The sequence below is a fragment of the Globicephala melas genome, chromosome 18 (assembly GCF_963455315.2).
Source record: "Globicephala melas chromosome 18, mGloMel1.2, whole genome shotgun sequence".
In the NCBI taxonomy this organism is placed as follows: domain Eukaryota; kingdom Metazoa; phylum Chordata; class Mammalia; order Artiodactyla; family Delphinidae; genus Globicephala; species Globicephala melas.
This window is the reverse complement of record NC_083331.1, coordinates 18,135,961-18,163,441: the sequence shown is the minus strand read 5'-3', so window position 1 is coordinate 18,163,441 and position 27,481 is coordinate 18,135,961. Positions and strand designations below refer to the sequence as shown.

Genomic DNA, 27,481 nt, shown 5'->3' with positions numbered 1-27,481 from the left:
ACACACACACACACACACACTCATCTTTACACAGGAATTTCACAGTACCTTAATGGCAGTCCACTTCTCTTTCTTCTTTACAACTGGTTACATCCTTCTGAAACCAGCACCAGAAAACAGCATTTTTAGGCATTTTTCAGACTACATTCATTCTCCTTGATCTCTCTCCAGTGTTTGACATTGCTGATCATTTCCTTGTTCTCCTATCATCCTTTTAATGGCCCACTATCTCTCTCTCTCTGTCTCCCCCTTAGTCTATGGTTTTCATGAACATGAAATTACTAGGTAACCTTTAAAAATACACACTCACACATGTTCCAGCAGCTTACCCATTTCTTTTCTACCGAAATTATATCCCATCCCAAATCCTTTAAAATTCTATTCAAAATTCACTTCTCATGAAGTTTTCCGCAGCAACCCTAGTGTAATATTTTGTGCCTTAACATTTATATGCAAGTAATAAAATATCTTTTTTAAAGAATGAGTTGGGACCAAGAGTTATTCTGTAAAAATAGATTGTCTAGCAGTGTGTCTAATTTTTTTTTTTAAGCTATACTTGGTAAATTCAACATAGTATCCTGGAAAAGTCTATTTAGTTTAAATTTTAATTGATAGTATTCTACCAGTGTTAATTTCTTAGTTTTGACAGAAATACATCATTATATAAAATGTTAACATTAGAGGAAGCTGGGTAGAAAGTATACAGAACTCTGTATCTATACTATCTTCCCAACTTTTCTGTAAATCTAGATTTATTCCCCAAAAAAAGCCATTTTAAATATACTGTATTTGATTAATTAAGGTAAACAGATCATTTCACTCATTTGTATAGATGACACCTGGAACCTAAAAGGTTGAGAGTTTAGTATCACCAAGCAAATTAGTGACAAGTCTTCTGTCTCCCTGCTTAGTCTTTTCTCTATTGCCTATACTTCTGATGATGTAATCAGTACCCACAAAGCCTAATAAGCTTTATAATGTAGATGCCAGTTAATGCTATTAACTTACCTACCTTCAGAATACTGTTCACTTCCCTGTTCTCACAGTTTTAACACAGTTATGATCATCCCATAAAATCAAGAAACTCTAAAGGGTACAGATATATGTATGTTAACAGTATGTTTGTTTAAAAAGGAAAGAAAACCTTACACAGTTACAGATTAATAGCCAGATGGACACTGGTTAAAACAAGGAATCACTTTTAAGTCCATTGTAAATGCAACATAGTACTGTACTGAGACTTTTTAAAGACAGCATGACAGTAAATATTACATTTCCTGTGACTCAGCAGAAGCAAAATAAATACAGTAACAGTCTTCTAAACTTATTCAAGCTTTGAGAGCTTTGACAAGGAGAGAAAGTTATGCTTGTGTATAGACTGTTTATTCTGCCTAATTCAAGATAGGGGCTTCATCCTAGTAGTTAGTGGTTTTGTTTTGTTTCTGTTTGTTTTATTGTCTTTGACTAAGATAGTCATTAAATGTAGATAATTTTAAAGCAAGCTTTTACATTAATGTCTGGGTATTGATATAATCTGATACCTTTCTTACCAATCTTTAGTTTAAATCAAATCCCTAGACTTTTTTTTCTCTTTATTAGACTTTTTTTATAAAAGTAATCCAAAATGTAAAAATGCTATTAAGACCTCCTGTTTTTCTCTCATATCTCTCTTCATCCCACCACACATACTCACAAAATCCCCAAAGGTAAGGATTAGTACATTTTTACAGTACATTTTCAGATATTTGTATGCATTTTTTAATTTCTTTAACACAGCTGAAATCATAGCATATATATTGCTTTGCAGCTTCCGTTTTTCCTCTATTACATAGCACCAGTATATTGAGGATCTCTTTAAATGTCAGCACGTACATGTCTACCTCATTATTTGAACACCTGCATAGTAATATGTTAAGAAGCTATACCAATTTCCAGTTTCTTGCCACTATTAAGAGTGCTGCGACGAGTATTCTTAAGGGTGTATATTTATGTACTTATGTAAGTTTACGGAATATTATCATGAAAAAAATTCCTGGAAGTAGAATTCCTGAATCAAAAAGTAAACACACTTTAAATTTTTATAATGGTTCCCAAGTAGCTCTACATAGGGATTGTACCAATCTATACTCCTATCCTCATTTAAGAGACCACCCATTTCTCCAGACCCTCACCACACTAGATATTAATCCAGTATTTCATCCATTAATTAATTTTAATCTTCCCTAACCCAGTGGATGAAAAGTAGTATCTTGTTTTAATTTACATTTATTTAATTATGAATGTAGTTAGATATATTTTATATCTTTTTATTTTAAATATTATTCAGTTATATTTCTTTGGACAGTCCATGTCCTTTGCTCATTTTTCTGTTGAGGCTTTGGCCTTTTTCTTATTGTTAGACACTTTCTAAAGTGAGGAAATGGAACCCTTTCAAGCATGTTACAAGTGGGTTTTTTCTGCCCTTCTTTTGACTGTATATGATGTTTACATTAATAGTTTTAGACAGCCCCAAATGGTCTTTAAACCTTTGTTGAACCTATCTGCCCTTGCACAGCAAATTGTATCTCATCTACAAAAGGACAGGTTTCTATTTGTGAGCCATTTTATGTAAGTAGATATATTTTATTTAAGCTTGAAACCCCATTAGATTTTTTTTACTGTTTGTTGTACACATTACAGTTGTTTCAGAGAGCTTTCAAATATTATGTTTTTGCAGGCCTCAGACATCCAGGCAAGGACAGTAGTACTTACCTGGTCACCTCCTTCCAGCCTCATTAATGGCGAAACAGATGAGACTACTGTACCAGAGCTCTATGGTTATGAAATTCTGGTCTCAAGTACTGGAAAAGATGGGAAATATAAAAGTGTATATGCGTAGGTATTTGTTACGTTTTACTCCCTGCCATTATATAAGTTAATGGTTTATCAAAAACAGCTTAAAACTAATTCTGTGCTATTTTCCCTCTTCATGCTTTTATTTTGACTCTATAAGTTGACCAGTGATAGTAATTTCAATGTAAATAGTCCAAATGCTGGCTGGTTCACATTTCTGTCTACACTCCCTTGGAATAATCACTTTCATTGCCCACATTCAGCTTTTTTATTTTTCAGTAGGCTCCCTAATAGATATTTCACTATTCACGTATTCCTGAGACATAAATATAAATTGTAGTATGTAGAAGCCAGGACCTGAAATGGAGAACTCTTACACTGTGAACTCATGCAATGTGATATTGCTCCTCTAGGGAGTTGGATTTAATTCTTATATGTACAAGCTCATATCCCATTGTAAAATGAATTTAGTGCCATTGTTCCTCATTTGTGTGTTGGTATGTTAATAATCATACTTTGAAAAAATCATAGTTCTTTCTTGGTTCTAAAGCATATTATATACCAAGAAGCCTTAGGAAGTATCAGTGGCTAAAATTGTGACGTTTATGATTGATGGTTGTAAAATAAATTATTTTTCTCTTCTTATTCATATAGAAATTGCTTATTCTGATGAAAAAGAGTAAAGTTGATTACTAGTTAAAATTTCACCACCAGGAAGATTGTAAAGGATGTGGTTAGCCATTTGAATGATCATTATTAACACACAACACTGGATACATCAGCCTTCTTGGTATCTTTTTTCAAAAAAATAGCTAGTGTGGGGAAGAAAGGAAAGAGAAACTGCTCCAGTGACTGTCATCTAGCAACATAAGGTTATAAAAATGTCCTATCTCCTTCTCTCTTTTGAGACTTCCTTGTGTTTATTCTATTTCTTTTTCTTAAAAGAGACAAAACCTACCTAAGAGGTAAACAGAGGGTAAAGGAGCATCAACGTAAAGGTTTCTTTTTGTGTTAATGGCTGTTCTAGTTTGATATGGCTGCTTTCTAAGAGGAAGGATTTATCTCCATTTGCAGCCTGACCAGAGAGCACAAGAGGGACATTAGTCAACCTTAGTCACCTTTTTTACCCTGCACCAATTAAGGTCTCTTTCTGAGGCTGCTACTACAACTGCTTGATTCATTAAGGTGTACTTCTATCAGTGAGACATGTTTCCTTTCTCATACGATTCACTGGTTTTGATTTGAGAAACAGGATAGCTGTGGAAGGAAAGTGGGAGGGAGGTGGGAGGTTGGAGGAAGAAGTCCATAAAGTGGAAAGGAGAGAAACTTAACTGAAGGAAATGAAACAGAGAACAGTGATTTAAAAGAAAAGGAAGAGAAAACAGGCTAGTTTGTTGGCTACATACCCAAATAATAGTTGTATCAAATGATTATTTAAGAAAATATGTGCCATTATATTTGAAAATTTAATAGTGGCCATAAAAAATGCTTTACCTTAAATTATGATTCAGTTTTTTTTTATCTACTCATTAAACTGTAACATTTTAAATAAAGTTCCATGTTATATTTTAAATAAAATCCAGTAGTGGCAGACTCCTTGTAGAAATTTGGTAGGTTTGATTTCAGTAGTACATGTGTTATTTAGCATTCTAATTATATACCAGTGGATTTTTAAATAATTGAAAATGGTTCTGTTTCTTCAGTAAGCTAAGTATCTTCCCTAACTCCACAGGGGGGGAAAAAAAAGTCTGGCTTACACAATTGATTTGCTTAGCATACCTTTTTGTTTTAAAGTGGTATTCAGGTACATGCTTAAGTTCGGCATATATCTTAATTACACAAATTGCATATTAGTGCAATCTGAATGTGGTTACAGTTGGAAAAGTAAGAAGCAGTATAATTTCATAAAGTACCACAAACTGTAGTGTACATAATACATATCCTCTGGAATGCTTTATCATACAACGAAATGTTGCCTTTTTTTTCCCCAGAGGAGAAGAAACCAGTGTCACTTTAAATGATCTCAAACCAGCTACAGATTACCATGCAAAGTAAGGAATTCCTATATGTTGCTTTTATATGATATAGCATAGGGTTTGTTTGTTTTTAATGATTTCCTTAAAAGTCTAGAATATAATTTAAATATTAATTTTGGATTAAAAACATGGGTTTTGTGGACTTTGATTTTTCTTGTGGTATAATCGTCAACACTTTCCAAAAAAAACAAAAACATTTAACTCAAATGTTATAATGAAGTGGTAAATCACCCTGTTTGTAGGACCTAGGGATTAGAATGAATATACAGATAATATGTATAATATAGCTGTAATATCTAATTCAGCACTGGAAAATTGTCCCAGCTTTTGAAACTTTTACAAAACAGAATCATAAATAATATTTGCTACTTACGTATTTTTACTCCGTCCTATTTTGTACAAGTTTGGGATATTAAAACTCTGAGAATTTCATAACATTTAATTAGGATAACTTAGATACTACTGTTTTGTTCTGCACCGTTCTTCTTTTATAATTTACCGAAATTATTTTATAGACTCTAGGGTCTCCCCAGCTGGGACTCAGTATAACGATTTAGTCAGTCACCTCTTTTTAAAAATAACACTTGTAGTTGGGATTATTCCTATTAAACTATTAAATTAAGTCTTCAATTATACATCCTATGGATAAACCCAAAGTATCATCCAACCTAATATTTTTCAAACTGTGGATTGCAACCATTATTGAATCATAAAATTAATTTTGTGGGTTATATTCAGAATTTTTAAAGTTAAATATCAAATGGAATAGAAGGTATCAGTATATTACCCTAGTTAAGGATATTGTTTCAGGGTACTTGTGCATGCATGCGTGTATGTGTGTGTGTGTGTGTGTATAAATGCATATCTCAGAGACACAGTCACAGTTTAAAATGTATTCTTACTTTCGGCAGTCAGAAAAATATGAAAGCCCCTGGCCTATTCTATTTTTCTTTCTTTTAAGGGTCACCCTTTATTTCTGATATGCATATTTTCTCAATAGAACATTTAGAGGGCATCTTACTGACTTGCCCGTACTTAAAGGTGATGCTATAGAATGGGAGGATACAGTGATTCTATCTGCAGGTTAAAACAATTTATTCTATCACCTTAGAGTCCAGGCAGAATACAATTCTATAAAGGGAACTCCTTCCGAAGCTGAAACCTTTACCACCTTGAGCTGTGAACCTGACATACCTAATCCACCAAGGATAGCCAATCGGACCAAAAATTCACTCACTTTGCAATGGAAGGTAAGAATATTCTCTAGAGTATTTCCAACTGGACATTTGTTTTCCTTTTTTTTCTTCTGTAGTATTAAACTTCATTTGTTTTTGGAGACAAAAAGGTTTAAGCTAAATTGCTCTTGCTCTTCACATGTATTAAATAGGCATTTGTTCCTTATAAAATAACACTCTTATTAGTGTTATTAACACTCATCAGTTTTTCTTACTGATGTATAGCAGAAAAGATTGATTTATAATTAGCAGCCCTTATACTGAATTTGTGATGACACTGCAATGTGTAATTCTCAGGCTCATTACTACTTTCTATAATACTCTGTAATGACACCTTTATATCCTGAATTTTATCCTAAAATGAGATTCATAATAACTAGACTCATAGTTTTTAAAATATTAATATGTCTTAAAGGAGGAATAAAATTATTTTTAATAGAATAATATATTTTTGATATATAAATATTTGTGCCCAGCTACACAAGAAGATGTAATGAAATGGAAAGACACTAGATAGAATTGGTTATTCACACACCACAGACATCATTGTCATTGGTGACATGATTTTCTGAAATGATACCTAGGTCTTGGTAAATTTTTGAATAAAATTAAGTACAAGCTTTCCCAACTTGCATAGTAGTTGCATTTGGGGGAATACAGTAACTGTTAAAACTATACCACAAATACCTTGTAAAATGGAATTAGGGTCTAGGCAGTAATAATTATAAACAGATATTTCACCTGTATGGATGTCCAGAAGCACATTCGGAAGTCCTAGAGGAAAAGAACAATTCTTCATTGTACTGAAATGAAGGTGAAATTCTTTAGTTTTAGAGTGATTAAATACTGGGGGAAAAATGACCAAAAAAGCTGAAATTTTCACCACTGAAAATTAACAGATTGGTGAATTAGCAGTCTTAGGCGGTTGACACGTGGAGTCTAGAAGCAGAGATCCAGACAGTATGCCCTCTTGGAGTTCCTTTCAGAACACTAGTTCTTTCACTTTTTAGTGTATTACACAATATCACTTTCAGATTGTAAGTTGAGTTTTAATGAAAATGACAGGATCTATCCCAGGAGCTTAAAGCTGATAAAACCTTCTGATAAAAGGCAGTTTATTTATTTATTTTTTTAAAGGATTATAGGGCTTCCCTGCTGACTCAGTGGTTAAGGATCTGCCTGCCAATGCAGGGGACATGGGTTCGAGCCCTGGTCTGGGAAGATCCCACATGCCGCGGAGCAACTAAGCCCGTGCGCCGCAAGTACTGAGCCTGTGCTCTAGAGCTCACAAGCCGCAACTACTGAAGCCTGCACGCCTAGAGCCTGTGCTCTGCAACAAGAGAAGCCACCGCAGTGAGAAGTCCGTGCACGGCAACAAAGAGTAGACCCCGCTCGCCGCAGCTAGAGAAAGCCCACACAGCAACAAAGACCCAACACAGCCAAAAATGATAAATTTTTTTTTAAAAATTATAAAAGTTAAGAGATCTTGAGAAAAGAGATTGTTCAGTGTTCATAAAAATTTGAGTAGCATCTTGATTTGTTTTATTTTCTTGAAGTTAAAAGGATTATAGGATACGCATGTATTTCTGTATTCTCTGTGCACATTTTTCCAGGGCTAAATCCCAGAGAACATCTGCAACACACAATAGATGCCTTAGATTGGATCGTAACAATATCTTTTATAAAAGTACTAATTTGTACTCATTTTGTTTGTTTTTTGGTGTTTGTTTTAGGCACCTAGTGACAATGGTTCTAAAATCCAAAGTTTTATTTTAGAATGGGATGAGGTAAGTACATTTAAACTTTTTAAATTAGGCTAAAATGTATGCATATCCTCAGGCAGAAATACCTTTTTGTTTATGAGTCAGCTGATGGTGTTCTTAGAAACCATTACTGACCAGACTTCCCAGTGTTCTAATTGTTTTCAACTAAACCACCATCAAAGCTATCACTTGGTTAATTAACTTGATGGAATATTTTCTTTCACATCAGCCTTAAAGGCAAGCATGTTCATTTACTGTGACTGCTTTAACAAATTACCACAAACTGAGTGGCTTAAAACAACACTTTTATTCTCTTAATAATTCTCGAAACCAGAAATCCAAAATAGCTTTCACTGGGCCAAAATCAAGGTGTCACCACAGCCGTGCTTACTCCAGGGACTCCAGAGCAGAACGCATTTCCTTGCCTTTTCCAGCTCTGGAGGCTGTGCTCATTACTTGGTTCATGGCCGCATCAGATTGCCTTTTCTCCCCCTGCTGCCATTATCACATGGCCTTCCTCTTCTGTCTTCAAGTCCTTCTCTGCTTCCCTCTTAAAAAGGACACTTGTAATTCCATTTAGGACCCACCCAGATAATCCAGGATAATCTCTCCGCATCTCAAGAGCCTTACCTTAACCACATTTGTACAGTTCCTGCTACCATGTGAGGTAACATTCACAGGTTCCTGGGATTAGGATCTGGGTAACTTCGGGGGCTGTTATTCAGCCTACCACAGCAAACATACTGGGCTTTATTGTTTAGTACTTTGTTTTACTGTCATTTATATATATCATGTTCTCTTTTGCGCTGCTGCTTCACTGCAGCTAAGAGGAGGGGCCAGAGGGAGTAGAAGAAATTCCACTGATAATTTGGGAATTCAAATTGAGGCACAACCCAAGTAAGTTTTATTCCAGAAGGTCTAAGAGAATTCAGAATTAGGAAGTCTATTGCTGTATCATAGTAACTGAGAAGAAAAACCATATCATCTTAATAAATTATGACAGATATTTGATAAAATTTATCACCCATCTCATTTAAAACTCAAAACAAATTAGGAATAGAAAGGTAATTCCTTATTTGACAGTTTTGTATTAAGTGCAGTACTATCACTAAACAATAAAAGCGCTTCTAGTCAAAGCAAATACAAGTCAAAGTTGCCAGTTTTCCCCACCTTTATTTGACATTATTCAGGAAGTTACAGCTAATACAGTATGATTTGGAATCAAAACAAGAGGTAGAGCTATGGTGGCTGGGCTGGGGGAGCAAGATTATCATTTTTTAGAGATGACATGATTTTCTATTTAGATAACTTGATAGAATCAACTATAAACATGATTAAAACTAAAATTAGAGTTCAATAAAGCAACCAGATTCAGACTAAAGGTATTCTTTGAAGCAGAGGTCACCCTAACCGCCCTTTACCTCTACCACACAATAACGAGAAATGGGTAGAAAATAAAAAATGTGTTGATTTTATGTAGCATCTTAAATTTCTAAAACTCTTCAGTTGTCCTGAACTGCAGACTTTTCTCTCTCCCATCTTAATGTCTGTAATGGGATTTTTCTCTCTGTTTATACTCTTTCAGTATTAAATCTAAGCAGTAGTAGTGCCAAAATCTTTAAGGAAGTTTAGCAGCTATCTAGGTGGTTTGGGGATGGGTAGGGACCTTTTCTTGAAACTGTTTGCATAGAACTTTTCATAGGCTGAGGAAAGCTGCCAGTTATGCATATCAAAGATCAACCTATTTCCACCGCCGCCAGTCCCCCCATAGAGATTGTGGGATCCATACCTGGAAAGAGTTTCTTTTACTAAAAGCCAGAGGTTAAGCATCAGCTATGAAACAGGGTGCTTAGTTCAAGAAGCTATAGAGATGCCTGCTCTTCAGTTTTTGAATTCTGCGTTAATGAACAGTGAGTATCATATAAAAGATGTGTTATCTTAGACTTCTCTTGAGATTCATGACATGCATGTAACAAAGATGATTTTTAATGTACACTAGCTAATATGTTACTATCAATTAGGAATTAATGTGGATTTCTTCTTACAGTAATGTACAATGATATATAATAACTGTTTCTTTTAGGGAAAAGGAAATGGAGAATTTTGTCAGTGTTACACGGGCTTACAGAAGCAATTTAAAATTACTAAACTGTCACCAGCAATGGGTTGTAAATTTAGACTATCAGCCAAAAATGACTATGGTCCAAGGTAAGATACATTTTAATGTAGATATTTTAGACTATTCATTTGTATAAATTATTCACAGTCCAAATTATCCACTAAAAATTCTGCCTTAGTTATCACTTCGTTGCTATAGTTAAGATGTGTTACTAACCTAGCAAAGCTATGAGAGAATTTGTTAATTACATAAACTGCAGTTTTAAAACAATACTAATTCACTTTTAGGTATCTGACCTGGTTACCATAAAGATATTACCAAATCCAAGATATATTACTGGATTATAATTAGTTATCAAAATTATCATTTGCCCCAAAAATGTCACTTATCAAAATGAGTTCTTTGGCTATAAAAAATAACTATTTTTCATTCCTTCTTAAAAACCATTTGCTTCAACAGTGGTTTTAGTGAAGAAGTCTTATATTACACCTCAGGCTGTGCCCCTTCTATGCCAGCAAGTCCTATATTAATTAAAGCTGGGGTTACTTGGTTATCCTTACAATGGAGTAAACCCTCAGGAACACCATCAGATGAAGGAATTTCTTATATTTTAGAGATGGAGGAAGAAACTTCAGTAAGTATGTATTTTAAATATGGTATTTAAAACATTTCAGTGTGACATTAATCCTGATACAGTAAATATTGCCACAATAGTTAGATCGTTTCCCAGATGCTTTGAAACCTTGGTTGGTTACTGTTTGGGAGGGACTGGAAGTGAGGGACAACTCAGCCTTTTGTTTTCTTGATGTGTTGGAGGGGGTTTTGGTTTTTATGTGTGTTTGGATACATTTTATGCCTGGGAACAACACAGACTACACTTTAAGTATATGTGTTTTGGGGAAAATAAAGAGAGGGAAGGATCACCACAGCCTTAGACTAAGCAACTCTAAAAGATAAGAAAAGAGAATGTCTCCCTTCTCCAACTGTGTTCATGCATTGCTTCTCCAAGTGCCACAGAAACTTTGAAGAGCCTCACAGACTATATAGTGCAGCCTGAATCTAGTTACCAGTGTCTCATCTCCTGTAAGCTAGACCTGAGCTAAACAAGAGTTAGGCTGTCTTCTCCTAGTTATATATAGTGCCATAGCTTTTCAGAGTTACTTTGAAGCAATATGAGTCAAAACTGGCTTGGTCCATAGACAACTAATGAGAACATACTGTATAGCACAGGGAACTCCATTTAATGCACTGTGGTGACCTAAATGGGAAGGAAATCCAAAAAAGGGGATATATGTATATGTATAGCTGATTCATTTTGCTGTACAGTAGAAACTAACACAACGTTGTACAGCAACTATACTCCAATAAAAATTAATTAAAAAAATAGCTTGGTCCATTCTAGGTGTATACCCAGAAGAATTGAAAATACATGTTTGTACAAAACTTTGTACACCAATGTTCACAGCAGCATTAATCATAATAGCCAAAACGTGGGAATAACCGAAATGTCCCCATCAACTGATGAATGGATAAACAAAGTGTAATATATCCGTGCAGTAGAATACCATTCAGCCACATAAGGGAATGGAGTACTGACATATGCCACAACATGAATGAGCCTTGAAAACATTATGCTAAATAAAGAACCCAGTCACAGAAAACTGCATATCATGTGATTCCATTTCTATGGGTATAGGCAAATCCATAGAGGTAGAAAGTATATTGGTGTATAAGAAAAGAGAGAAAGTGACTGCTAACCAGAAAGTAAAGTACAGGCTTTATTCTGGAACTAGGAATTAAACAATGGTTTCACAAGCTTGTGACTATACTATAAACCATTGAACTTTATACTTTAAAAATGGGAATTTTATGGTTTGGGAATTATATCTCAGTCTTTTTAAATTTTAAAAATAACATTGGGAAAGTATAAGCATTGTCCCTGGGGCTATAAATAATGCCAAACTAAATAATGCCAAACATAAGTGACATCACAACCTGCCAGCACAACCAACTATTCATCTATTCACCTAAACACAGTTATGTGTTCAGGGAAAGTTAAATATGTTAAATAGTTATGGTTTTGTTTAGCTCTTGCAACATCTGTCTGGGAAATTCCTGTTAGTTCTAGGGATAAGCTTACTGACGGTGATGTTACCATTGTCTCTCATTTTCCCTCAACACAAAGATCTTCTCTTGGCTACTGTATTTACTGAGAATAAGTGGTCTTCCCCATCCTCCTACAAATGTTCAGTAGCATTTCTGGATCTGTCTACTCAAGATAGAAGCATCAAGGTGAAGATTACCCTCACCCAAGCATTAATCACATTGCACGTAACAGAAGATGAAGAGGACCTGAGTCTTCTCACATATTCCTTATTCCCCATATTTCTGCTGTTAGACCTCTAATGAAGACTTATTTTCCCTTTCCAGGGATATGGTTTTAAGCCTAAATATGATGGAGAAGACCTTGCTTACACAGTGAAAAATCTCAGACGTAGTACAAAGTATAAATTTAAGGTAAGCTTTGAAAGCCCTTGAAAGATTTGCTTGTTGTTCTTATTGTTCCTGTTTTAAAGGCAGGTACATGCCTCACTCCTGTGGGATTTTTTGGGGTTTTTTGCGGTACGTGGGCCTCTCACTGTCGTGGCCTCTCCCGTTGCGGTGCACAGGCCCCGGACGCGCAGGCTCAGCGGCCATGGCTCACGGGCCCAGCCGCTCCGCGGCATGTGGGATCCTCCCGGACCGGGGCACGAACCTGTGTCCCCTGCATTGGCAGGCGGACTCCCAACCACTGCGCCACCAGGGAAGCCCCCTGTGGTTTTAAATCTTAAATATTTTGGCCTTTTCAAATGAGCTTTAATAAGTTTTACTTTTACTATATAATAATGCTTCTCAAACTTTATTTAAATTCAAAACAGTCTCAATGTTTTACAGGAGTCTTATTTGCAAAACGTGAACAAAACATCTTTTAAAATGTGGATGTCAAAAAAAAATGTGGATATCATTGAACATAGTCAGAATATGCTTTTTTGGCAGGTATATCAGAAAAAAGTAATGATATTTTAATGCTCTATCTAGTGGTGCACAGTTTCAATTGTCCAGTCACTAGTAGTTACTTGATGAAGGTGATATCTACCATGTTTCTTCATTGTAAAGTTGTTCTTTTTCTCTTTGTAATAAGTATTTTGTGAATACTCTGTAGACATCTTGTTCCTCATCAAAGTTTCACCCACTAGTTTTAACACCCATTGATAATTCTTGCCTGAATCAGTTATTCAGTAATCATGATTAATGGTTGCCAAGTGGTGATTTTTTTAATTTTATCATTCCTTCTACATTTATTAATTTGCATTATACTATAAGGAAAAGCTTTCTTTTCTCATTTATATCAGTATGAACTCATGGATTCCTGTTTACTGAGTGGGTTATATTTTGTTGCTATGGCTATCAGTTATGAGGTTCAAATTGTCTTAGATTTGGGACCCCTTGTCAGGCTGACTTCTGAATTTTTTTGACATGTCCCCACCCCATCATTCTTTGAGCCCACCCTTTCTGGAACATGGTATTTCATTCTCATCTTGTACTTTCTCTTCGTCAACCTTGATATTGGCCATTTCTCAAAGCACCTGGGTCCTTTAAGTGGACAATGGTATTTAGAAGTCAAGATCTGGGTAGTAAGTATACTTAATGCTATAAGGGTATTGGTACTCCTGGGCATCCTCTCAGTGGACAAGGCTAAGAACTAGATGTATGTGTGTTTGTCTTGTGTGTGTGTGTATACACACACACATACACAATTTACATGCACAAACACATTTATATTCTTATTTCTAGAATATCTATTTTTAAAAATCATGAGTTTGCACCAAAAACCTCCATTTAATCTAGTGCCATGGGTTAATTCTAATTTTCTCCCTTTCCTTATTTCTAACTCCCATCATCATCAGTGAGAAACTTTGCCCCACATATGTTCACAATATTTACTTATTGGATGAAACTCCTCCTCTTTCCTTTATATCCTTCCCTAGAGTCCTATTCAGGGTGCTCAAGTTTCTACTAGGCAGACGCTGCTGCTTCCACCCAACCTACCTCATGTCATTCTTGCTTGCTTGAGGCCTGGAGACTCTACGTCTTGCTCACTTGAAGCAGTAGCAAGCTTTGAAAATTCTTCTCCTATGGAGACTCCTGAAAATTCTGTATCTTTCCTAGTATTTCATCCATTCTAGGATATATTTTAGCTCTGACTTGGTTGGTGATATGCATTGCTATTTCTTGGTAGACAGTGCTTGAATTAGCTAATATACCAGTTAATATAAGCCAGCCTACATTTTTATGCAGAGGTTTTCCCCAGACTGTAACAGGATGCTTATTAGTTGATAAATTCAACATTTGAATTTTCCTACCATTGCTTGTTTAAACAACTTATTTCAAATAAATGATAAAAGCCATCGTAAATTGTTCTCACTATTAAAAAGCAAAAGATAACTTTTATTACTCCTTGAGAACCTATGAAAGAAAATTTTAATGATAATGGGAAATTTGATTATGCAGTGCATAATGATTATATTTGTCATGCTTTATTTTGTATATTAGCTTCATTTTTAAAACTTCTGATAACACTGGGTCATTTTAATTTTCAAATACAGTTTTTATTATTGACAAGATTTATAAAATACCTAAGAAGTATTATGTACATTTATTCTAGTTTTCCTCTTATGGTGTTGGATTGCATTTTTGCTTTAGGTAATGATTATCATACCAGCAGATCTTCAAAAGAGAAGTTGTTAATGTCTTTATAATCTGCTAAATTTATTTAAAAATTCTGGGGGTAAGGCCTAGCAATCTGTATTTTAGTAGGCTCTTCAAGTGATTCTGATGCTTGTGAAAATTTGAGAACCACTGATCTAGAGGAGGGAAAAAAATATTAGGAAATAGAAAATGGTGACTGTATGAAGTTTTCTAGAAGCTCAAACATTTATTTTGAATCTGCCATGCACTGGGTGCCAGCTGAGGTGGGGTTGAATCATTAAATCCTACTTCTATTGTTTGAGTCTTCCTTTCTAGCTTGACATTTGCAGTCTCCTCTTTCAAGCAAACATATCAAAATAAAATCTTAACACTCTAAAAGAAATCATAGAATACTAAGCAAAAGCATAAAAATATTATAATGCCGGAAGTAGTGACTAAATAGCATATTATTGTTTGTAAAGAAACAATAAGGATACGATTAACATAAAATTCTAATTTGAGCAAGTTTACCAAATGCCAGAGTTCTAGGTTGTACAGTAAGGACAATCCTAGGACACTCAAAATACTATAACAAAATTAGAACAAAAAAATTTAAAGGACAAAAGAAAAATGAAAATAAAACTTTAAAGCATAAGAGAGCAATGAGAATTCTTAAAATCATTTCAAATTCAGAGTGATAAACAACTGAACAATGCTAATTCCATCCAGTGGTTCACTTGGAAGCTGGGCTAGGACCTAGTGTCCAGATTTTCAAGAAAGAGTTAAAACCGTCAGAGACTAGTGGCCAGCCCTATGACTCTGGGCCACTAGAAAACTAATGCCTTATTTCCTGAAGTTCCTGAAAAAATATGTTTTCAAGTAGCAAGGCTTCTAAAAGTCAGGGTCTGAGTACCTTGAGCTGAGAACCCTTAGATACCTTTACTTCAGCTTGTTACTTGTTTTTGAGGCCTTCTCACAGGTGAAGAGAAATCAAAACAGTATCTGGGTCCATCAATTTCACTTATCTTCCATCCTTGAAATTTGCTCATACATCAGCATCTATGGCAGTACAGAGTCACGTTCCCTCTTCTTTCTCATCTTGTCTGTTGTCATTTTATGATGTCTCCCTTTCTCCTCTGCCCTATCTAAGTGTGGCCCAAGTTTAGTCCTTAGTTCTACCTGGAATATCCCTTTCTGCCTTGGATATATCATCTCTTTGCCTTATGCGAGCTGTCATTTCTGTCCTAAAGCGTACTAAATCTCCAAACCTGTTCTGTATCACTTTCAAGCTAATTGCTCACCTTCTAATCCAAGTTATATTTTATACCTAATCTGTCTGAAACACAGCTTTGCCTCCAAAATATAATTTCCTTAATTTGCTATAAGGTTCTTTATATTCCAACCCATTCAGTTTTTTAACTGCACTGCCTTTCACTTCTTACTTGAACTGGCTCCCTCACCACACTGAATACTCATCCTTCCCTGAGCAGAGCTCACTATTTATTATTCCCTTCTGCTCCTGTACTCACATCTTTCTATTCTCTCTTACCCAATCTTCCCCTTTTCACTGCTGTTGTCTGTGAAAACCCAGTTATCACTTCCATTTGCTTTTTCAGAGCCTTTCTGGACCATTTTAGGCCATAGTAATCTTTCTTCTGTTGCCTAATTCTTTTGATATGCATATTGCCTGTCTGCATAGAATCTGCACAAAGATTCTAAACTCTGAAGGTAAAAAGTGCACCACACCTAGAGTTACAGTGCTCCCTCTGTGGTGGACAATAAATGAATGCTTTGATTATTCGTAAAATTTGGGGGAAAATACGGTTTTATACCTTACTGGCTAACTGAAGTAAAAGGCAGTGCTGACATATATAGCTTTAAAAACATAATTAGTGGACCTTATGGTTTTTATGGAGTCTGCTTTTACTTTAAAAGCTTCCTCAGACTTCCCTGGCGGCTGGGGGGCGCGGGTTTGATCCCTGGTCGGGGAACTAAGAGCCCGCATGCGGCACGGTGCAGCCAAAGATTTTATTAAGTATATAATTTAAAAATAAGAGCTTCCTCTGGAGGGGGCACTGTAGGGGTAGGGGACTAAGAGGTACAAACTACTAGGTATAAAAAAATAAGTATAAAGACATACTGTACAACGCTGCCATATTTAAAATGGATAACCAACAAGGACCTACTGTATAGCACAGGGAACTCTGCTCAATGTTATGTGGCAGACTAGATAGGAGGGGAGTTTGGGGGAGAATGGATACATGTATGTATATATATATGGCTGAGTCGCTTTGCTGTGCACCTGAAACTATCATAACATTGTTAATTGGCTAAACTCCAATATAAAATTAAAAGTTTTTTAAAAAAAGACATTGGGACTTCCCTGGTGGTGCAGCGGTTAAGAATCCACCTGCCAATGCAGAGGACACGGATTCGAGCCCTGGTCCAGGAAGATCCCACATGCCGCAGAGCAACTAAGCCCGTGCGCCGTAACTACTGAGCCTGTGCTCTATAGGCCGTGAGCCACAACTACTGAAGCCTGCACACCTAGAGCCTGTGCTCCACAACAAAGAAAAGCCACCACAATGAGAAGCCCGTGCACCGCAAGAAAGAGTAGCCCCCATTCGCCACAACTAGAGAAAGCCCGTGCGCAGCAACAAGGACCCAACACAGCCATAAATAAATAAATAAATTTCTTTTTTTTAAAAAGACATTGTACAATACAGGGAATATAGAAAATATTTTATAATAACTATAAATGGAGTATAACCTTAAAAAATTGTGAATCACTATACTGTACACCCTGTAACTTATACATCAACTATACTTCAGTTTTTTAAAAAAATCTTCCTCTAGTTGTGAGGTTTAAGTAAACACTGTACTATGTTGAAAGTGTTTTGACCCCCTTTGAAGTCTAATTTGTAAAGCAGCAGAGTGAGAAAACATCCTGAAATTCTATCTGAATATGTGGGAGGACTGATGAGGAAGCCTGAGCAAAACTGAACAACTGCACTAAATTTTACTGAGTTCTCATGGGTTGCATGAGTTATTTGGGGTAATAGATTTTATTTAGATCCTCGTCTGTAGTGTCACGTCATAGTGGTCCCCACCTATGGCTCATTCATTCTGCCAGTAATTATTGAGCATCTGCTCTATGATAAGCACTCTTCTAAACAGTAAGAATTCAACAGTGATCAAAACAGCTAATATCCTAGTGGAAGGAATAGACGACAAACAAGCAAACAAACATTAGATAGTGATAAGTGCTATGCAAGTTAACTAAAATAGGGTGAGTTGACAGAATGACTGGGTAGTCGAGGAAGTTCTGGAAATGACATTTAAACAGATCTGAATAACAAGAAGGAGGTGGCATGTCAAGATTAAAAAGAACATTCCAGGCAAAGGAAATAACTGCTAACGTAAAAGACTCGGAGAACCTTTCGAGTGGAGGTAGTCAGGGGTGGAATCACATAGGGCTTTGTAGATAAGAATTTAGATTTTATTCTGGTAAAATGAGAAGCCGTGAAGCTGAGAAGTGATAAAGTCCCTCTGGCTGCCATGTAGAGAATAGATGAGGTTAAGGAAAGGAATGGAAGCTGAGAAACTAATTAGTAGTATGTTACAGTCATTCAGCAAACATCAAATAAAGGAGGCTTTAACTAAGGTTGTGGTAGGTATAGAAAACAGAGAAGTGGAGGTAGAGTACAGGATTTACTAATAGATTTGACAAATAAGTTTAGAGAAAGGATCAAAGATCCTTCTAGATTTTTGGCTTGAGTAACTAGGTAAATGGTAGTAGTGCTTATTACTGATGGGGAAGAACAGAGATGGAGCAGGTTTGGAGAAAAAATCATATCAAGTTTGATACTGGACTTGAGGAACTTTAAGTTCAGTAGAAGAGATAGGTAAAAATATAAACATAGGGCTTTCCTGGTGGCTCAGTGGTTAAGAATCCGCCTGCCAATGCAGGGGACACGGGTTCGAGCCCTGCTCTGGGAAGATCCCACATGCCGCGGAGAAGCTAAGTCCATGTGCCACAACTACTGAGCCTGCGCTCTAGAGCCCGTGAGCCACAGCTACTGAGCCCCGTGTGCTCTGAGCCCGTGCTCTTCAACTAGAGAAGCCACCGCAATGAGAAGCCTGCACACCTCAACGAAGTGTAGCCCCCGCTTGCCGCAACTAGAGAAAGCCCATGCGCAGCAACCAAGATCCAATGCGATCAAAAATAAGTAAAATAAATAAGAATTTTAAAATATATATGTAATTAAATTTCTGAAGTGAAAAATATAATTATATTGAATAAGTATAAATTATTATAAATATGAATTATATTTATCTATTGTTGCACAACTTAGCTTGAAAAAATGAACATTTATTTAGCTCACAGTTTCTGTGGGTCAGGAATTCAGGACAAGCCTGGCTGGATGGTTCTGATGCAGGGTTTGTATGAGGTTGCAGTCAAGATGTCATGTGGGGCTACAGTCCTCTGAAGGCTTGACTATGGCTGGAGGATGTGCTTTCAAGTTCACTCAAGTGAACTTTTTGCCAGGAGTCCTCAGCTCCTTGCTGTCTCTTGGTCAGAGGTTTTAGTTCCTCACCACATGGGCTTCTCCATAGGGAAGCTACACATACCATCATTTCTTCTACATTGTCAGAAGCAAGTCATTAAGTACAGTTCAAGGGAAGAGGAATTAACCTTTATCTTTAAAGAGAGGAAATTCAGAGAATTTGTGGGCATTTTTTTAAACCCCTGAAGAATAATAAAAGAATAAGTTAAAGCAAGCCTAAAGCCCATCAAGTATCACCAGATTATAGCTTGTTCCAGTGATGACTCTTGTTTAGTATCAAAATGTTAGACTTATACTTGTATTTTCAAGACTGATTCTAAAAGGGGATTATTTTATACCTGAATTTTCTTCATATATGCTAAGTCCCTTTTTTTTGTTTTTATTTATTTTTTAAATTGGGGTATAGTTGTTTTACAATATTGTGTTAGTTTCTACTGTACAGCAAATTGGTGTTCCCTGTGCTATACAGCAGGTTCTCATTAGTTATCTATTTTATACATATTAGTGTATATAGAGACGTAGATGGATCCCTTTTTGTTTTTAATGCTGAGTCCCTTTTGAAGACAAGCAATTCTCACATAAATCATTTGACTGAGCCTAGTTGTCTCTCATCACTTTTGGTCGTTAAGCCAATATCATTAGGTATCAAACATTAATTATTTTATGTCTTTGTGTTCTCATCATAGGTTATTGCTTATAACTCAGAAGGTAAAAGTAATCCAAGTGAAGTAGTTGAATTTACTACATGCCCTGATAAACCGGGAGTACCTGTAAAGCCCTCAGTTAAAGGAAAGATACATTCACATAGTTTTAAAATAACTTGGGGTAAGATATTATGCATACTTGTATATCATTACCTTTATATTTGATTAAAATGATTTGAATATTTAGGTCATTTTTAAGATACTTGAATGAATTTGTTAGCTCAAGTAAGTTCAGTAAGAAATGTGAGACTCATTTACTGTTTTGAGGATGGCTTTGTAGTCACACATACTAAGTTCAGATTTGATGGAGGAAGAACTTGGGGTCCACTGTAGAACTTTGAGCAGGGGCAGCAATGTGTGAAATGAAAGATTACTGAACTTGTAGCTACAGTTTCTTGTCATCCTGGTTTTCACGAGAAATTAAAATCACTTATTCATTTAAAACAAAAATTAATTGAGCACCTGCTTATGTACTACCTTATGCAAAAATGAGAGTAAATGAGATGCTGGAGTTAACTTTTTAAAAAATCATTGCAGGTGATTCTTCTTTCTTTTAGAGCAATCCTGAGTTTGGTATTCTGTCTATTATGAGTTTATGTGATTTTTTTAATTGTGTATACTCTGCCTAATAACACTTTTGCTTCTTTGGATAGACCCACCAAAAGACAGTGGAGGGGCAGCCATCAATAAATATGTAGTAGAGATGGCAGAAGGTTCTAATGGTAAGAATATCTATTAAAAATTGATATTTATACCAGTCTACCTTTACTCTTCATGATTTTAAATTTTGTATAATCTCTTTTTTTTCTCTTGATTTTTTCCTTTGTTTGTAGCATTTAAGATTTTGTCTATTATGACCCACTTTAAGTTGTAATCTCCAGAAATACAGTGACTCAAATGCAAGGCTGCTGTATAGCTATATTATTTTCTTATTTTTTTCCCTCCTTTGTTTGCACTACTCAGTTCCAGTATACCTAAAGTCTTCTGAAGGTTAGCTTACTCAGTTAGATTTATACCCAGATGTATCAGAAAAACCATCTTCTAAAACTTAACTTACATTATACTAGTTTTAGTAATAAATTCTTTGCCTAGTAAAATTTATTCTTGAATCACACATTTAACAATCTTTATTTCTATCAAATGGCCTATTTCCTTGCAAAAAATAAGGATGTCTTTTAATTAAGACTAAACTTCCTATGGTATTGGTTCTTTCTATTCTTTGTGTGTTATAATGTTATTACCGGCCCAGTAAACACATTTAAAATGTTTAATTAAAAGTAAATTATCAATCTAAGCCAAAGTCTGTACAGAGTTACAGAGATATTTCACTTCAACAAAGCCATACAAATTTGTCTAGGAAGCTGCACACATAAAGAAAATTAGATCATTTCCAGGAAACTCAAAACAGGCTTAAATTGTTTCTGACAAATTACATAAACACTTACCTAGTGAATGAAGCTAGGATACCTGCTGTGTCTATGATACCAAAATGTTAAACATTACCTGGTACCTGATTGAACATAATTCTTCACCTTACAGGAAACAAGTGGGATATGATATACAGTGGAGCTACTAGGGAACATTTTTGCGATCGACTGAATCCAGGCTGTTTCTATCGTTTTCGAGTTTACTGCATCAGTGATGGAGGACAGAGTGCGGTAATACTTACATGCAGATTTTTTTTTCCAAGTTTGGTCAAATGAGATGAGATCATCAGATGCCACCTCAATTATTGAAATAAATCATAAATGTATAACGTAGGTGGTTAAATTTATAGTGACCACACTATTCTAATACATATAGTACTTAGCTTATGGTCAAAATTCAGTGAATATCTATTGTCTGGTTGCTGTTTAGCTTTGGGAGAATAAATATATGAAAACATTGCAGACAATTTTATAAAGATAAATTTTAAGATGATGCTCAATAATAACCCTACCTAACAAAAATAGAAACAAAATAATCGTAGGCTTATTTAGTGTACCGTAAATTATGTGTATCAGGACAAACCATAAAATACCATTTACTGTTTAAATACAAATTCTAAATATCCACTTATTTCAGAAAAGTTTCACAATTATTTCACTTATTAGAGACCCCAAAACCAAAATGGACTTATATGTGCCATTGATTATATATGAGACATTTGTAATGTTCTGGAGAAGTATGTTTTTTAATAGAAGTGATTTTTTTGTTTTTTAATGAATTCAACCAAGAATGTTTCTTGGAGCATTCATAATTGTTATTATTTTTCAAATGGGATTTAATGCAATGAAAGTAGGGTTTTTTAATGAATTATAAGCATTTTGTTGAAAATGAGAGTACTGTGAAACTGAGTTGCAAGTCCTGCCCAACAGGCTTTGGATCCAATTGCTTCATTTTCTTTAATAAGAAAATCTTCCTAGGTTTAAAATAAATGCAAACCCCCACTCCCCTCCCCCCCCAACAAAAAAACACCTATCTTTCTAATATAGCATCTATAGTATTCTTATATGAATGCCTTTCTGAATAAGGTGATGACCAAATATTTTATTTATGTTTGGAATAAGTTTAAGTGTAAACCTTAATACAGTGCAGATAATGAATATGGCACTGAGTTTGTGTCAGTGTTTTTAAGAGAAAGTTTTTTAAAATAAAACTAAAAGATTTTTTTAATAGCATAGAAATTAAAAGTAATACCAAATACCTGGAAAGATGCCAAATACTTGGGAAAACTTACCTGATTTTTAAATTATTTTTAGGGTGAAAGAAAGAAGGAAAGATTTTTTTTTAATAATAAATTAATGTTTAGGTTAAAAATACAGTCAGGTGGACAAAATAGTCTAAACCTCCTGAAAACAGAGCAGACAGCATTTACAGAATGTTAAAACATCCTTTTTTAGAAGAGGTTTGTAGAGCCATTTGGACATGATCAAAAATAATGTCCATTAGGTTATATGGAGGGTTTTTTTGGTTGTTTTTTTAATTATGGAAAGAAGAAAAGAGAGGGTTTTTTTGGGGCAGGGGGGTTCTGGTAACTTTCTTTGTATCTAGTAGTCACATAATACATGTCTATTTTATTTGCCTGTATAAAATTTGAGTTTTAATGATTTAATTGGGTTTGATTTTATTCAGAACTTTATTCCTTTTCTGTTGATAGTCAAGTACAGTTTCAAATTATTGGTGCAATCTTTGTGTTTGTCTTATTTTCCTCTAACAAAAGCAGTCTGATTATTTGGCTTGGGGCATTTTCGTTTTGTTTTTGCTTTTGTTTTGGCAGGTATCTGAATCTTTACTTGTGCAGACTCCAGCTGTGCCTCCTGGCCCATGCCTCCCTCCCAGATTACAGGGTAGACCCAAAGCAAAAGAAATACAGTTACGATGGGGTAATTTTCACTTTGGTAATAAATTATAATTAAGTTAGTATTAAATATATTCCTCTTGCTAAATTGCATGAATCTTTCCACCTTTAGGACCCCCTTTGGTCAATGGTGGATCACCCATTTCTTGCTATGGTGTGGAAATGTCTCCTGTAGAAAGAGATGAACCCAGAGAAGTTTACCAAGGTTCTGAAGTGGAATGTACAGTGAGCAGCCTTCTTCCTGGAAAGACTTACAGCTTCAGACTGCGTGCAGCTAACAAAATGGGGGTACGAAGACGGAGCTGACTGAATTATAATCACAGTGGTATTTCATATAACATACGTCATTGTACCCATTATTTGACCATTTTGCTTTCAACATGCAACTCCAAATTTTACAATTTTTAATAAGCCTCTGTTGATAAATAAGAGAGAAGTCAGTGTATACCATAACTTAATTGTTATAGAATCTCACTCAGTATTTTCAAACCCCACTTACACTATGTGACACTTTGGACTTTAGCTAAGCTAAAGCTTGCCTTCCAGGCAGTGCTAATAGGGTTTACTTTGTGAAAAGAGTAGAAACATGATCATAAGATGAAATACTTAAGAGTTATTAAGTGTTTTGAGGCTGGTTAAATGCAGCATTTACTTTCAGTTTGCAACTAGTTGTGATTCATTTTTTGCCTAAAGGAGAAAACTTACATTCTAAGCATTCTGGTTTTGTGTGGGTTTTTTTAAAAAAATATTATGTATGTACAACTCCATAAAATGGACAAAACAGGTGATGTCTCCATTTTACTGCTGAGGAAGCTGGGGCTCAGAAAAGCTAATAGCTGCCCCAGCAGTCACACAGACGAAGAAGTGGTGGAGGCCAGCCACTTCCTCAGACCCCAGAGCCAGCGCCCTTTCCACCCAACTGTGACACCTACCGTCCCTCTGAATTAAAACTTCTCTAAGGACAAAGCAGTGATTTCTTACTTTAACTGAGTTAGCACTGTGTTTCTTTAAACTACAGTATAAAATTTCATAAAGTTAAACTGACAAGTCTCTCCCCATTATTTCAGATTTTAGTAAACTGTGCTGTTTTATGTCTCATTCTCCAACTGAGTTCATTATATCTGTAAACTTAGTTACTTTTAAATTTCTTACATGCCAGTTTTATACACTTGGTTGGTATTCCTTACGTACGTCATTCCTTCCTTTCTGAAGTCATGATCTTGTCAGCCCCTCAAGGCTGCAGTACACTGGGATTAACATCTTTAGTGCTAGTGTCTTTAACCTATATTTTCAGGTTTGTGATAACCTGTCAAAATCATCTTAAGTAAATATTTGTTCTCTGTATTTCCAGAGAATTTAATTTTTACACCCTACTAAAGCTATTCTAAATTTTAAGATATAATTTATGCCCATCACCTCTCATGCCTTTAATTGGTATCCATTTCTTCACCCTTCACAGAATTTTTTCTTATTTATTTGACCAACCCAATTGCTGAATGCCCCGCCCTTTTTACAAAAACCAATTCATGAAATAATAGGGGCAAGTGAAGAAACTATAGTAAATGAAACTTTAAAACACCCCACATATTTACTTCCATGATCATTAATTAAATCTTTACTTTCTGTGATTTCTTTTAGAATTTTATGTCCAATTAGTCTTAAAGGAAAGGGATGATGAATTTGATTTTTTGTGAATATTTATGGAGAGCTGTGCAGTTGGTAGGTGAAAAATGAAAACACTAGTCAATATTTGTTTTTCTAGTTTGGACCATTTTCAGAAAAATGTGATATTACTACAGCCCCTGGACCACCAGATCAGTGCAAGCCCCCTCAAGTTACATGGAGATCTGCAACTTGTGCACAAGTGAATTGGGAGGTATTGTAATTTCCTTGACTTATATTTAAGTGATTGAAACAGTTTATATAAAAGAATAAAGACACTGTGCATTCATCTCCATAAATTATACAAAGAGTAAGTCCTAGTTAAATTCACTTGGTAAAAAGTGAATTCTTTTTTCTCTTTGAAGCATTTAAATAAGGTATATTTACATTACAAGTATTTAGATTCTTGTTTGTGATGTGCTTTGTATTCTATCAAAGGCTTTGTCTCGGTACTGAGATATTTAGCCACGGTGAGCTTAATGTTCAGAGCAAACATTCATAGGAATTACTATAATACTATTTCTCTTATGTTTATTATCTCTAGTATATTTATTGCATATAGTAATAATCAATAATGATAATTACATTTTCATTTTCCTTTGAAATTTAACAAAGAAAATGTCCTTGTACGATTTAACATTTATATTACTTAATAGAGTTGAAGTATATTTACATTAAAGTACTCTTTCTAAAGTGTTTCAGTGATATTTCTACTTCTAATTGAAAACAAAGTTATACTTTTGACAAATCTTAAATTCAGGTGGCCTTAATGAATAAAAATGTAATATTGAACAGTTTAAATTCTGTTAAACATTTTTTAAAAATCCAAAAACAATTCAGTTTTTTATATGCTCAGGTAAAGAACATTTTTGCCCAAAAGCTATTTAATCATGTCAGGACTTAAGACCTTTATCCTCTTCTTAATTTAAAGGTCCCTTTGAGTAATGGAACTGATGTCACTGAATATCGATTGGAGTGGGGAGGAGTTGAAGGAAGTATGCAGATATGTTACTGTGGGCCCGGTCTCAGTTATGAATTAAAAGGACTTTCACCAGCAACTACCTATTATTGCAGAGTCCAGGTAAAGGCGGTCAGGGCCTTGTCACTTACTCTATCCAGAGTTTTGCGTCTTGTGAGCATTTTCATGATCGCGTCTTTACCTTTTGGGCTCTGTTAATTTGTAGGCTCTGAGTATTGTGGGTGCAGGCCCTTTCAGTGAAGTAGTAGCCTGTGTGACTCCACCATCAGTTCCTGGTATTGTGACTTGTCTTCAAGAAGTAAGTGATGATGATATAGAAAATCCCAATTATTCACCGTCTACATGCCTTGCAGTAAGCTGGGAAAAGCCTTGTGATCATGGTTCAGAAATCCTTGCCTACAGCATAGACTTTGGAGATAAACAGCCCTTGACTGTGGGAAAGGTTACAAGCTACATTCTAGACAATTTGCAACCAGATACAACATACAGGTACACAGTAAAAACTATGTTAATTTTTGCCTAGACCAGAGGGACACTTTAAATAGAATAATCATAAACTAAACTTTTTCTTTTTTTTTTTAATATGGCACTTAGAATACGAATTCAAGCCTTGAATAGCCTTGGAGCTGGTCCTTTCAGCCACATGATAAAATTAAAAACTAAACCCCTCCCTCCTGATCCACCTCGTCTGGAATGTGTTGCCTTCAGCCACCAGAACCTTAAACTGAAGTGGGGAGAAGGAACCCCAAAGACATTGTCAACAGATTCTGTTCAGTACCACCTTCAGATGGAGGATAAGAATGGAAGGTAGGTGTTTCTAATTGCTTCTTTATATAGTTTCTCAGGTCTTAAGTACATAAATTTTTTTAACAATAGAAATAAGTTTTAAAAAACAGAGTTAGAAGTCTCATAAATAATTTTTAAGTATGCCATTTTTGAAACATCAGAAGACATAATGAAGATTTTCTGTTTATAATTGGGAGGGTGATGCAAGAGAGAAAAAATTAGGGGAACTATTATTTGGCTCTCATCTCTAACCCATTTCCTCTCTTCAAGCTAGTAAAAGAAACGTAATCTGTGCTGGAAAATAATCTCTTCAGTGCTTATTTCCAGCAAGAGGCAGTTTTTACAGTAAATCATTGATTGGCTTAAGGCCTTTGAGATCCTTGAAGGCAGGGATTATATCTCACCCTCCTCCACACCCTCACAGGGCCTGCACACTAAGTGAATGCAGTAGTTTACTTCCTCACCATCAGATCTTAGACTCTCTGAATAAATAGTCCAGTCCCCTGGCTACTCAGGTTCTTCTCTGTGCTACCATCCTTTACAGTCTCGTTACATCCATGCCATATTTTACCCCACTAAATCATGCATTTGAATTATAGTGTTACTCAAAGTAAGTGTGGTGTAAATTATTCAAATTCCAGTCTGGGTAATTTATTGATATTATATCCAAAATAAACAATGCCATATATCTTTCACAGCCGTTACTCTAATCTTTTAAGAATCTGGTGG

General features: G+C 35.3%; 1 protein-coding gene across 2 annotated transcripts in view; it reads left to right on the top strand.

The window, feature by feature from the left end:
- Window positions 1–27,481, top strand: part of FNDC3A (fibronectin type III domain containing 3A) — a 162,782-nt gene that overhangs the window by 116,890 nt on the left and 18,411 nt on the right. For both annotated transcript variants that reach the window (XM_030882305.3, XM_030882304.3), the window contains 16 exons: window positions 2,717–2,874; window positions 4,824–4,883; window positions 5,980–6,118; window positions 7,837–7,890; window positions 9,950–10,074; window positions 10,445–10,619; window positions 12,416–12,502; window positions 19,968–20,106; window positions 20,639–20,707; window positions 21,525–21,643; window positions 23,245–23,350; window positions 23,438–23,613; window positions 25,088–25,201; window positions 25,919–26,068; window positions 26,172–26,455; window positions 26,561–26,773. In XM_030882305.3, coding sequence (XP_030738165.1) covers window positions 2,717–2,874; window positions 4,824–4,883; window positions 5,980–6,118; window positions 7,837–7,890; window positions 9,950–10,074; window positions 10,445–10,619; window positions 12,416–12,502; window positions 19,968–20,106; window positions 20,639–20,707; window positions 21,525–21,643; window positions 23,245–23,350; window positions 23,438–23,613; window positions 25,088–25,201; window positions 25,919–26,068; window positions 26,172–26,455; window positions 26,561–26,773 — 2,168 coding nt within the window. The remainder of the gene's footprint in view (window positions 1–2,716; window positions 2,875–4,823; window positions 4,884–5,979; window positions 6,119–7,836; window positions 7,891–9,949; window positions 10,075–10,444; window positions 10,620–12,415; window positions 12,503–19,967; window positions 20,107–20,638; window positions 20,708–21,524; window positions 21,644–23,244; window positions 23,351–23,437; window positions 23,614–25,087; window positions 25,202–25,918; window positions 26,069–26,171; window positions 26,456–26,560; window positions 26,774–27,481) is intronic.